At 36.4% G+C, this 13963-nt stretch overlaps 1 protein-coding gene across 12 annotated transcripts in view; it reads left to right on the top strand.

The window, feature by feature from the left end:
* The first annotated feature begins 3785 nt into the window (after positions 1 to 3785).
* Positions 3786 to 13963, top strand: part of LOC124218711 (triadin) — a 30925-nt gene continuing 20747 nt past the window's right edge. For 5 of the 12 annotated variants that reach the window (XM_046625420.2, XM_046625422.2, XM_046625421.2 and 2 more), the window contains exons 1-4: positions 3786 to 3881; positions 4338 to 4549; positions 7855 to 7963; positions 11908 to 11967. In XM_046625420.2, the coding sequence (XP_046481376.1) occupies positions 4493 to 4549; positions 7855 to 7963; positions 11908 to 11967 (226 nt within the window). In that variant the 5' untranslated portion in view covers positions 3786 to 3881; positions 4338 to 4492. Of the gene's footprint in view, positions 3908 to 4305; positions 4550 to 7854; positions 7964 to 11907; positions 11968 to 13963 lie in introns of all 12 variants that reach the window. The other 7 variants (XM_046625416.2, XM_046625413.2, XM_046625414.2 and 4 more) reach the window with 7 other exon arrangements.

The following is a 13963-nucleotide window of genomic DNA, read 5'->3' as shown; positions in this document are numbered from 1 at the left end:
ATGTCTTCCTTCTGGAAGGGAGAGCCAAGTTGTGACTTTACAAGACCTGTATACACGACCGTGGTCTCGGCAAACAGCGAATTATAACGTGATTGTAACATAGGGTGAAGGGGGGAGAGCGTTGTACGGGTTTACACCGCAAGAGGCGCTTAAATCACACCTTGACAATTCTTCTTACTTTGCCCCAAAAACTGGGCCAGCTTTTGAGCCAAGTGCTGCTCGAGTGTTGTCTCCTTCCTACTACTCCGTGATTACAACGTAAGGTTATCTGTGCATGAGTATCGGAAAGATTGGTTAGGATTCCGCCAAATAATAATAATAAGCCTTATGAATAACTCGTAGCGCCGCTCTTGTGGCCATAAGATGTACTTTTGTTTCGGACGTGAACTGACCAGCCCCCTGACACTCACCACTGCTCATATACTAAAAAATTGTACGCGGTTTGTCCCCGTTTTTTAATTCTTCTACGTGGCGCTAGTAGACTTCTGACACGCTCGCTGCCCTCGCTGACCGCGCGCAAGCTCGTCAGACAACTACTAGCGTCACATTAAAATGTTGAATAATATCCGTCAAATACATTCGAAGAAAACATATGAACTGTCAAGCGCTACTATATAGAGTTCCGTTCGTTGCATAGAAAAATTATTATCTCCCTCCAACCGTCAGAATTGAATTTCTTACGTGTTAATCAAATGGGAATTACAAAATCTCGATGTGGCACCTCTTAAAAAAATCGCACGGCGATTTCCTTTCACGAGGTCCAATATTATGTTATAAACTATGATTTCATGAAGCTGGAGATTAAAATATTTTTTTTTTGAGGCAGTCTAATATACATATACTATATATATACTATGTATATCCGTATATATACAATATATATTATAATATATACTATATATATACACTATGTATATATACTATATATTCTATACATATACTATGTATATCCGCGACATATATAATATGCTTGCATATTATATAGAATGTAACTCGTTCGACTTTTAAAATCGCGATATCTCAGAAATGATAATTCTTAGGAAAAAAAGTACAGAGACCATTTTTGTGGATAATTTTATGTTTTACAATTTTGGTCTGAGCTATTTTTTTGATAAAATCAACCGTTAACGAGAAAAATCGAAAAAACCGAAAATTTTGACCTTTGACCTTGAATAAATTTTTTAGCACACATGGTATCGATGGGGACTTTTTTCTTTTTCTTCATAATGGTAAACCCAAGGTCTCTACCAAAATTCAGCTCTGTCAGAATTATTGTGTTTCGATCACTGTTTTTATGTCTAAATTTACCGGACTATTAGTTAAAGCACTGATCACAAAGTTTTCCTTAAGTTTTAGAGGGGCGTTAAATTGATTTTTTATAAATATTCTCTTAATCATTTTATTTTGGAGATTGACCAGATACTTAACTGAGTTTTCATATGCACCACCCCAAGCGATAATTCCATAATTAATTATGCCATCAAACAGACCATACTAAATTGTTTCCAACACTGAAGGTTGTAGGCAGTAATTCAACTCATAGTACATAAACAAGAAAAATTTTATTTTTTTTGCAAGTTCATTAGTATGAATATTCCATTTCAAGTGCTGATCGAAAAATATTCCACGGTATTTACAACTATCAACTCTATTTAGTTCTTACTTATTGATAAATAATTTAAATTTAGTAGAAATACTATCAGTATAGCTACCAAAAGTAATATAATTAGTTTTGTCAACATTTAGACAGAGTTGATTACCCCTAAGCCTAAAAGTACACATATATTTTTTTTTTTACTCAATCCAATACGAAACGGTGATTGTCAGTTTTTTTGGATCGGGAGATAACCAACGAAGCTTCTCAAAATTTCGTGTGTATTTTAACTTACATTTAGACAGTACAAGAAAAATTTTTGGAGTTTACTCCTTAAGAAACGATTTGAGTTATAGGGCCCGGTACGGAAATTATATGAGGAGTAAAATCAAGTGTAACACGAAAACTTGAGGCGCTATAGAAAGAGACAAACATATATATTGAACGTGCAAAAGAATGAGATGGAATACATTACACAGCGTATCCTATACTCGGGGTCTCCTCTTTGGGCGATGCTTCGTAGTCTCACTGTATAGTTCATTACCTCTGGTCTGAGAGTTGAATGTGTGCGTATGTTTGTACGTGTGTGTTGTGTGCCTGCGTATTAATTTATAAGACGTGACGTTATCACGTCAAAATATTTGAAAATATGGAAGAAATTGATTTAGATGATAATGAAGAAGAATCGGAAAAACACATGGATGCGGTTAATTGGTGAGCTTATCGTTTACATTTATGACTAATATACATTTAAAATACGAACAACTAAATCTTTTATTTAGTGTTTTTATTATTTTTGATTAATTGCTTTAATATATTTTATATTTATATATTATTTTCATTACTTATATTAACCTAATATCGACTTGAATTTTGTCCTCAAAGGTTTCTGGGGTCGCTGATTACGAATCTGCACTCAAAATTGGAAAATTCAAGATAGCGGATTCAATATGGCGGACCAAACGTGCAAAAACTCGTCTGACGAGTGCGAAAGTTGGTACTCGGGGGTTTTCAGGGTCGCTGATTACGAATCTGCACTCAAAATTGGAAATTCAAGATGGCGGATCCACTATGCCGGACCAAAACGCAAAAAGTCGTTTGACAAGACCGAAAGTTCGTACTCAGGGGTTTTCGAAGTCGATGATTATGAATCCGCACTCAAAAGTTGAAAATTCAAGATGGCGGATCCAAGATGGCGGACCAAAAATGTACAAAGCCGTTTGCCGGAACGAAAGTTGGTACTCAGGAGTTTTTGCGGTCACCTATTACGAATATGCACTCAAAATTTGGAAATTTTTGAAGTAATATAAATAATCCGAATAATTACAGATATATGTTTGTTTCTCTTATCATTTTGGAAGATGCGTTCATTTACCCTCTTTTTCTATTCGATATATATCATAATTATCATTCGTAAGGAGTAAACTCCAGTCGTGCGTCGGAGCTGACACACACACTTTTTTTTTATTAGCATACAAGTGCCTTTTTCTTGGTTGAAAATTATTGTATATTATCAGTCAAATACTCGCCAATTACATATAAATCGATATTTTTTAGATCCCCTACGTCTTTCTCTAGCTATAGAGATGTAGACTAACAATAAGTATTTTTTTCTTTTGTTTTTTCAAGATTAAAATTTGCACCAGTTACACTGCGTGCGACAGACTTCAACGTGTCTCGCGAGAATGGCTTCAGTGTCGCCATTTTTTAATATTTGTTGATAATAATTTTTTGTGTAATACTCAAATATATGCCTAATAACTTTCTGATATATTATAATTTTAATACCTCTCCTTTCATCTAAATAAAAAAAAAGAAATTTGTTAAAAAAGCGCTTTTCTTTTGTTCTTACAGTGGAGTTACCCGTTACAAGACAAAATTAAATGTACAATTTATAACCGTGAGCAAGAAAGAAGGTACGGAAGATGCAGCGGCGGGGTGAGATGCTGTTCGGAAATTGTAAGGAACCGGAATTATTTTATTGGCTAGTACGTATGTATGTATGTATACATACATCGATAGACGTCGGGCACGCCTGCAGGGTACGCTAGGTAACCATCCGCCAAAGTGGCGCCAGGTATGTCATGCATCTATACAGCAGGATCGTATGCTGTGTTAGGCATAGGACAGCGCGTTGCGGCAGTATCGACCGGCGGCCGGACGCCTGCGCCTAAGCAATCTCCACCCGCGCGACGCGGACGCCGTCGGCGCATTTTACCGGAAAAAGACGGCAGTGTCTCCCTGGATACGTAGGACGTTGTGCTCGTGAATATTTCCTAGTCGAAGAGTAAGGGTTCTCCTATCACGTTATAGGTGTGACACAGCGAGATCGTTAGATAATTTCACTCGAAAATTATACCGTCTTACGTTTGATTACTTTTACAATTCATTATAGAACACTTGTGCCATACTTGTAACTAGACGTAATTTGCCTGCTACTCTCTATTCCTCACGAGCGAAAGAAGTGTGTAACGAGTGATTGCGGGGTGAAAGTGGGAGGAAGAAACAGAAAAAGAGAGCAAGTGAGAGAGAGAGAGAGAGAGAGAGAGAGAGAGAGAGAGAGAGAGAGAGAGAGAGAAAGAGAGAGAGAGAGAGAGAGAAAGAGAGAGGGAGGGAGAGAGAGAAAAAGAGAGAGAGAGAGAGAAAGAGACCTCTTATAGTTAGTTTTACGTTTAGCTTTCCGCTATTTTTTTTTTTCTGTTTTATTCTAGTAATAAGAAAATGAGGTAGAATGTTTTTCAAGGACCTGGAGTCCAGCTGGGGTTAAATTCACGCCGTAGCGAAGGCGGTCGTCTTTTGACTGACAGACCGACCGACCGCCGTGTCAGCAGCTCGCTAGCGTCTGTCCGTCAGTCGCATCGTATCACACCGTTCTACTGCCTCACATACTCCGACCTCATGATTGGTTCATTTTGGAACTTGTGTCGTGCGTGTCCTTCAATGCCTATAGACAAGGTGAGAACAATATTATCCCCGTTTACCCTTGTATAATTTGATTATGTGTCATATCGTGTTCAGACGGATATAAAATGCTTTTTTACATGTTTTAAAATATATCTGATTACGTAATTATAATCTTACACTTCGAAATTTCAATTGTATATCTATAACGATATAACGTTTAACGAGCATATCTATAATACGTATGCATGTGTCGTTGAATTCGCTCCAGATTCGTACCAACAGCTTTGCGAAGACGAAAAGATTTTGAAAATGGCATTAATTATAGATAGATATGTTGACACATTAACATACTAATTTCGAAAATGTATAAATCACACGTGAAAAACGAAACAGTCATAGTTCAGATTCATGGTTTCGATCAAGCTTACATGTACGGTGCGTTTTGAAAATCGTTTGACGTTTACAATGGCGGCTGTGACCAACTTCAGGCAGAAATTTACGTCTGATTGTGTTTCGAGTGTACGTATGCTGTTCTTAGAACGAGCCGGTGTCGAATACGAATGAACGAGGAATTGCGTATAATTCTCACTCGTTGTATGTGACATTGCAGAAATCGCGTCGTAGAGAACGTATACTATACGACTATAAGCATGTACGTGAGATTTATGTTAGCTTGAATACAAAAGTTTATAGGTATATAGATACACCTGTAAATATGTAGGACATCATTTGAACGATAAGCTCTTTTGTATCTGACCGATGTGCAACCCTTCTACCACTATTTCGTTTTTGCAGCACGTATAATTTATAATATATATCATGCATTGACCTATACTTACTGTTTTTTGTACGTGCCCATGCACAGTATAGAAGTAATCCGAATTGATAACGCGTGCAGGCCTGCAACGAAATCCTCCTTCTAAAAATTTATGATAAATATGAAGGGTTCAATATGCCGAATCTGTGTATATCCGCTTTTCATTTATTGCTGTCAAGTGTAATGTAATACATGATATGATTTTTTTTTTATTGCTAAAAATTCGGAGTTTATTGTGTTTTGTTTTTGCATTTAGACTACTTTAATCTACTGAAATATACACATCTGTTTATACAAAAACAGTTCAAACAGATAGAAAGAGAAAGAAAGATATCGCCTAACGTTCACATATTGCACCTAGAAAAACGATAGAAAGGAAAATGGTCGGAAGAAATGATTGCAGATTTTTGTTGGTCAATTCGCCGTGAAATTCCAATCGATGAGACGAAAAGAAAGAAAACTTTAAAATAACTAGAATTATACTAATAAATAGATTTTCCGACGATTTTAGTGTCCAAACTTTTTAACTTTATAACTTTTTTTAAATCAATATTGTTGCCATCATTGGTGTTTGATTGTAATTTGTAAGCAAAAATAGGGTTTTATTGAAAACAAAAACCACACGAAAAGTGTACGTGGTGTATATTTTTTATTACTATATTTCGATTCAAGAGTATCAAATCTATTGTAATTACACACAATAATAAGAATGATAAAAAAATTATTTTTTTTTACAGACCAGTGTAATATACTATTGGATATTCACGATAGACGAGCTAGAAATTTGCGATGTGTTTTGTATTTTTAAGTATTGTTGAACTGATCTCATAGGAACATCGAACGCGTCACTTCCACTGAATTTTACTTTTACTGCAAAGAGAGACACCGCCGGTATCAAGATTCTTATTACTTGTAAACTATTACCACAAGCTATTACTTTTATGCTACTGTATACATATATCGTTACAATTCTTATCGAGATGTCTGTCCGTAATACTCGTGGTATAATAATATGCTGTATCCTGGGTACGCTTTGCTACGGTAGCAGCTTATGGGGGAGTACATTTTATTGTTAGTTAGGGTATAGTTCAGTGGTCACCGCACGACGTTTTTAAACGTGACTAAAAATACTACTGATATCCATCTACGTGATATCTATATAGGTAATCAAACACTACAGTATCGGTAATGTTATAATAGTAATTGGGTTTAACAGGCACATGAGTAGGAAATTGAGAAGGGAGAAAAAAAGCAAAAATATAATCGGCTCCGAGGATTAAATCCACGTTGTTCTACGGGCAACTGCAGTGTTTTATTTTAACTTCACGCACCTTGATACTGTACAGTATACGAGGCCCGTTGTTCGATTTTAGGAATTCTCAGCAATTTCGAAAACTTTGTCGCTAATTTTTGTGCAGTACCACGGGCGATTTTCAATCAAGTATACACAGTGGAGGAATATTAAAACAGCCGTGTAACGACTTCAGTCAATCTACGGCAGAACTTTACAGTGATTAAGTCCATTTAAGGAAACGAATGGAATACAAATTATTGTTGTATAGTGTTATTTTCTTCACTCATATAGTACAGTTTTTTTTATAACATTATCAATGTTTTCACCACCCATCGATTCATCCAAATTATTCCCCGGCCAATCTACGAACTAGAAACATATAGTAAAATAAGAAAATGCGGAAAATGAAAGTAACAGGATCGACCGAGTCCCTGAATTTCGAGTCTGTGTCCCGCAGTGCAGGACGCAAGAAACTGCAGTTCTGCGGGCTGCGGCACCATTGCGTCACTAACTCGTAGTCCCTAACGGCGATTCGACTATGCGCATTCTAGACATCCGAGGGCCTACAAATGTGCAGAAAATGCAAATGCTCACGTTCGAAATATTGAGTTGATTATAAAACCTTTGTTACTGGATTCTTAACATAATAATAGCCTGAAATTGCAATTCCATTGAACGAATAAGGCAACCCCACATAGAAGTCTAGTAATGAAAGTCACATCAAAGTTATGCACACCAAGTTATAATCGGATGGTAGAAGTTGGGATGATGTTTTTTGCACTTCCACTGCCGTTTAGACATTTAGACTCGATTGTCGACCAACCCAATTCTCGGTGACAATGTGAAATAGTGAAAATATACGAGATTGAAGTTAGTAACGTTGACGCGAAAAAATCATCACTTTGCAATTTTAGAATAATTTTGAAAGAGTTGAGTTTAAAAAACATGAAAACGTCTCGGCTTCATTACGGCTTACTCGATACCAGACGATTCTGAGGTTGCAAAAAAATTATTTTTCCTAAATTATCATTTATTGTTACGCTACGCTACGCTACGCTACGCTACTAACTTCAACCTCAAGACAATACGGTACAGGTACATACAGTCAATTGACACCAGTGTAACGTAGTTATTGTGCCAGAGTGTACCTATACGTATGTTGAAAAGTGTGAACGGAATACAATCGAGTGTTTTGCTGTTGACGATAAAGTGAACGGCTGACGGGTCAATGTTCGTACGTTTCAGCAGCTCCATTCGGAGTATCGGAGCACGTACACATGGCACGAGTACACCGGACCCCACCAGGATCAGCACACTGTTGTACGGCGATCACCGCAGCCGGCTCCAGCGTCAAGTAAGTCGTGTCTGACAAATCAATCCTTCCGGTTTTTATATCGTTTAATGAAAACGAGAGGAAAGTGAATCGTCCGAGTCATGATTCGACGACTGAAGGTCGTATGTTGTATATCACGGTATATGATCGCGTGCGGGCGATAACAATGACGCAGGTGAAGAATGGCGTTTTCGAGTCAATAGGTATCATACTTGGATTTGCGAGGTTCGATTCTACATCTAGGTATACACGGGGGTCCCAAAATTCACGGAAGAAGTAATTTTGATAGAAAACGCAGGTTTATAATTAAAAATTAAATTTTTTTTAAACGATTCACGAAGTACCGAATATAGGGTTATGTATGGAATAGGATATCGGGTAAACGACCTCCACGGCTTTGCTGTAGGCATATACGCACTCTTCTTTTCAAATTTTCCTCCACCTTTAATTTCCCGTTTTGGTGATCAGAATCGACCACCCAGATCATGCGATTTAACGCCGTTGCACTTTTTTCTTTGGGGTTTTTCGAAGTCCAAGGTTTATGCTGACAAGCCCACGACCACTCACGCCTCGAAGGAGGAATTGAGCGCATATATGCAAAACGTGAATGGGAAATTTCAATAAAAGAGCGTGTATGTGCGTACAGCAAAGCCATGGAGGCCAATTACCCGATATCCTATTCCATACATAACCCTATGTATACTGTATACTTCATGATTCAATAAAAAAAATTGAATTTCTAATTACAAACCTGTGTTTTCGATTACAATTACTTCTTGCGTGAATTTTGGGACACCCTGTATATCTGCCAGAGAACAGATTTGAGATTAGTGTTGTTATTGCTGGTCACGAGTTTCGAAGTAGATCAGTTTTAAACAGTTTCGTACCGAAAAATTGTATTTTCAGAGTTGCGTCACTGTTGTCACCGGCCTATACATATATAGAGCATATATATACACCTATGTATAATATGTGTAGTATAATTTTTACGTTTATCAGCACATGCAGGCATAACATATTATAGACGATCGGCGGTCACGAGTTATAGCTACGAAGTATTGGTATATGTATACGTTTTGCATAAAACACCGGATTTCACGTATACTGAAAATCATTTGATTAATTTTTGTATGCGGAATGTGGGAATGACTTGATATAGGTTCAAGATACAGACTCAGACATTTCAGCGCCGAATGGCTCTGGAAGCTAGAGTTTGACACTTTTGACGTGATAAGCTATCGTTCTATAAACTTAATATATACTTGTGATATTTTTAGGTTTTCTTCGTGAAAATCATATACCGGAATTTATGCGACAGCGGGGCTACTTTTTTTTTTTACTGCTTTGGACATTATTACAATTTGCCAAATTTTACTACTAGTTGACAAAATCAGCACAAGATTTTTGCTAAATTATTAAAACTGTAACCATACAATCTTCCGAGGATGCACTTATTTTATGAAACGCGAACCCGCAATGAAAGAATGACGAAAGAAGTTAAAGTAGGTAATCAAGGAGTCTGAACACGCTTACCATAAAAACAATGAATTTGTATTTAAAAAATTATAATCCGAACTGCTGGTCGATAGAAAAATCGCGGAATAGTGCACCTGAAAAAGACCAATGACTCTTTCACTTACGATGTAGCGTACTTCTTTTTTTTTTTTTTTTTGTAAAAAATCGTGAAAATGGCGATCAGGAAATAGAAGACATGAAAAATATCTAGCGTAATTTTCACGGAGAATTGTCTAATTACGATAATAATCAACTCAGGCATCGCAAAAATATTACGCGACGTTGTAGATAACGTATCTGTAGGTACTGTGTCCAAATTTTAAGTTCATCGCTTCACTATTTTCCCAGATTTATTGTTGGCCAGTTCGAAAATAGAGTTATTTTGTGGCTATATATATATATATATATATATATATATATATATATATATATATATATATATGTATACAAATGAAGAAGTTTCGTTCGATGTTTTCGACCTGATGATGTTTTGAATGCAAAGTGAGCGTTTTTATGGCAAGGGTGGTGAAACTTTCGTTTAATATTTTCGAGTTCATAATTTTTTTAGTATAAAGTAAATGTGTTTATGGCAAGGATAGTTAGTCAGATCGCTTAACGAGAGATTTCAGTTTCCCGATAAATTTTGAAGAACATGGTTCTTACTGTACCTAATTTTACTTTAGTCGATGTTACCTGTTTTATTGTTAGCCTAAATTTGGCTGTAAAACTTCTGATCTGGAATTCTTAATTGTAAATTCGACTATTTTTTAGAAGGTGTACGGAAAAAGTAACCCCGTCGACAACAAAGCCGCATACGTAAATCAATACTACCGTAACCATTACCCGTCGTTAGTGGTCTTTTGCTATTTTTCACCATCGCCATAAGTACCTATAGTATATGTCTTGCACACATCACTTCATCGCCAATCGCATTCACGTCTGATTGTTTTTTTCCTCAGCGTCAGAACTTATATGTTCGTACCTTCCGCGATCTTCCGTTGCAATAATTGTTCGTACACGGGTAAAACAAAGTAGAAACTAAATTTAGACTCCTATGATATAATATGCTGATGAAAATTCAAGGATGTTATGCATTCAAAGAGTCGTACTGCGGTCGCCTTTATGCAGCAGTCGTAGAACTTGTAGTTGTTTCAACCGAGGACGTATGTGGCAATTTTTACAAAGTGGCGGTGCGAAGAATCCGGACTTGGTCAGTATCTCGATAGCTCTAGATATGTATAAAAGTAAACTTAATTGTTATCGGAATAATCTGTGTGTTGGTGAAAGCATCGATATTTCTTTGAGGTTTTCTTTTCAACAGATAGGATTATTCTGAATTCTATTCGCCATATTTACGAAAAATTACTACCGACCGTTGGTAGTTCCTACATTCCATTTAATATACTTATATTATATATACTGCTGAACCTCAACAGTCCGATAATGCAATTCTACGGTAATGCTCGTTCATGTATGTATTACAATAATATATGTTATATGTGTATATACATATATGTATACTTATAATATTTTTATCAGCTTTCGTTGAATTGAAGGTACCAGCTTGCAAAGCGCAACAAATACCTATTTAATAATCATGACAATCTTAATTATGAACCCGCACAAATTACGGCACATACCTATACATTAGTGATGTAACGAATACTCGCATATTTCTTGACATTCGCATTCGCATCGGCATTTGCAAAAATCGTGCAAATATTTTGCGAATGTGACTGTCACAAATATTTCATACTTTGCTCATAAAAATTGTGAAAATAACGTTATATAGCGAAAAAAACATTAGTTTGAATCACACTAATTTGTTTCCGTTATCAATTTGTCGTTAAATAATCAAACAAACAATCGGCTTAGTTCAGATTAACTCGGCAATTTCCGGAATAAGATGCGATCGGCGCTAATGTATGCGTACAACTTACGTGGTGTGCCTGTCAGTCAATCAATTGTCAATTTTTAGCCATAGAGAAATGGCGCTAGATTTGAAAATGTATATTGGCATTCGCATTCGCGAATATCGATGATAAATATCCGCATTCGTATTCGCCAATACACGGATTTACATTCGTTACATCACTACTATATACAATAATTCCACGGCCAACTGCGCGTATCTTATGTGTGGTTATGATACAAGTCAAGAAAATTATTTCGAACGATGATCAGAGTTAAATACTGATAAGGATACGTCAGCAGCATGTCCGTACGACGTACAGCAATCCATAATATTGTGATAGTAACCGTATACATGTATACATAATATATACTATAAGTACTCAGTTATACACTTCGGAATTCAGTCCAATTGTCACATAATTTATCCTGATAGTATAATTTTAAAATGGAGAAAAAAAAAACTGACAAAATTTGGCTAAAAGTACTTGTATAGACTGCTAATAGAAAAACATGCCAGTCGCAAATTTTCTTTACAGCGAAACAAGCGAACGCGAAGCTGCAATCGGCCAAGTCAACTGAAGACGATAGCAACGAAGGTAAGACGATTCTATACAGATCAGTCCACAAGTAATGACGGGCTATCGACCCTACAACCCATGCAGTTTAATCAAAGTAGCTTTTACGTACATATGCCCATTAAACACATAACCACAGCATTTATTTATACCTTTACAGTTTGATAACGTATATATAATATATATTGGGTATTTCATGCCAACTCGGTCAACGGTTGACCATGACACTTTTTTTATCGCACCAAGGATTTTCCTGCGTTAGTGCGACCCCTGAAAAGCTTCGAAAAAAATTTTAAACAATTTTTGATCACTTGTCTTTATTCGATCAATTTTTAAACCCATCTCAAAAATACCCAAATTGATTTGAATGAAACAAGAAAAATAACATTCGGTTTCCGAAATGAAACATTTTTCAACAAGATTCAGAGTAGGATCTCGTTTTTTCCTATTTTTGTTATCCTTTTTTATATTTTTTTAATCGCTCTTTCTATTTTCACACCTGTTCAAAATCTGTGATGAAATTTTGAAAAGAATCGCGAGAGTGTCTTAAAACTGGAAAGACAATTGAAAAAAATTAGCAATGAAATTGAGGATGCGATGAAAATAGAAAAAACGAGGTCCCACTCTGAATCTTGCGTGAATATGTTTCAACTCGGAAACCAAATGTTTTTTTTTTTCTTGTTTCATAATAATCAATTTGGGTGTTCTTGTGATGGGTTTAAAAAAACATAAAGTAATTGAGCGTTTGAAAAAATTTGAAAATATTTTTTGAAATTTTCAGGGGTCGGACCAACGTAGGAAAAATCCTTGGTGAAATTAAAGCATGTCATGGTCAACCGTTTACTGAGTTGGCGTGGAATGCCTCATACATAGTGTTATGCTTTCTTGTATTACACATGTTTACGTATAATGAATTCACGCAGTGCGAGCCATTGCTGCATCTATTAATTTGAATTCGTTTCGAAATTCGATAAACGATCGCGGACCATGATCAGCTTGCAACTTTCGAAAGTCGAGCTGGCTTATAGGGGAACCTGCGTGCCTACACAAGCATTATAATAAGCTTGCGGAGACCGTGCCAACAGCGGTTAGCGCAAGGCATGAAGTCACCTCAAGTCGCACAAAAAGCACGCGTTAATGGATGTTATGAATAGGAGGATAAGAGATAATACAGGGCCATTTATTGAATATTTACTGCCCGCTCCTTGAGCGAGCGAGAGCCGCGTATGCGGATTTCAGGTAAAACTGACTCTACTATAGTGACACTACTGGTCAGTAGTAGTCAATAAATAACCTTGTATGTGTAGTCTTTTGTATTTCCTATACGGGGCTATATGTATAAAGTTTCAAACTGAGAAATTTAATAACACGTATGGGTCTTTCTAACGTATTATTAACTCACTTTTGTGTACTAGGGTCTTGTGTCGTCGATCTTGCAAGTTGCATGTATGATACGTAACTTGAGTCGAGGAAGGGTCGACCAATTTTTCGGGACATATTCTAAATATTCGGTTATCCTGAAATTTCAATATTGTTCATACATCTGGTGAAGTAATCTCAAGTCTGATACAAGTTCGCAGAAAAATACCTTTGAATGCTAAAATTTGCAACGTGCAGTATTTTGAAAAGATGGATACATCACGAGATAAAAAGTCCCTAGAAGTTTGGACGCCTAGTCTATGAAAAAACCGCGAACACCAATGTAAAAATGAACGCAAATAATTAGAAAGACCAATGTAACATGAAGTGAAATATTCTAGTCTCTCGGCATGTCAATTACCGAATATCAGGCACTGTATTATTTGGAATGTTACAGCATGAATTTTCATTGCTTATTGTTAGCTTCGCATCATCAAGCCTCATGCATCCATTACGTTTATTATACCAAGAAGTCAATAGTTGCCGATGAAGATTAGTCATGAATTATTGTATACGTGATGTAGTTTACGTTTCTGCTTTAAAATTGGCCAAACTTTCCTCTTTGTTTTTAATTGCCTCACATTAGAGGCTGCTATCT

Source organism: Neodiprion pinetum, chromosome 5, assembly GCF_021155775.2.
Source record: "Neodiprion pinetum isolate iyNeoPine1 chromosome 5, iyNeoPine1.2, whole genome shotgun sequence".
In the NCBI taxonomy this organism is placed as follows: Eukaryota; Metazoa; Arthropoda; class Insecta; order Hymenoptera; family Diprionidae; genus Neodiprion; species Neodiprion pinetum.
This window is presented reverse-complemented; position numbering and strand designations above follow the sequence as displayed.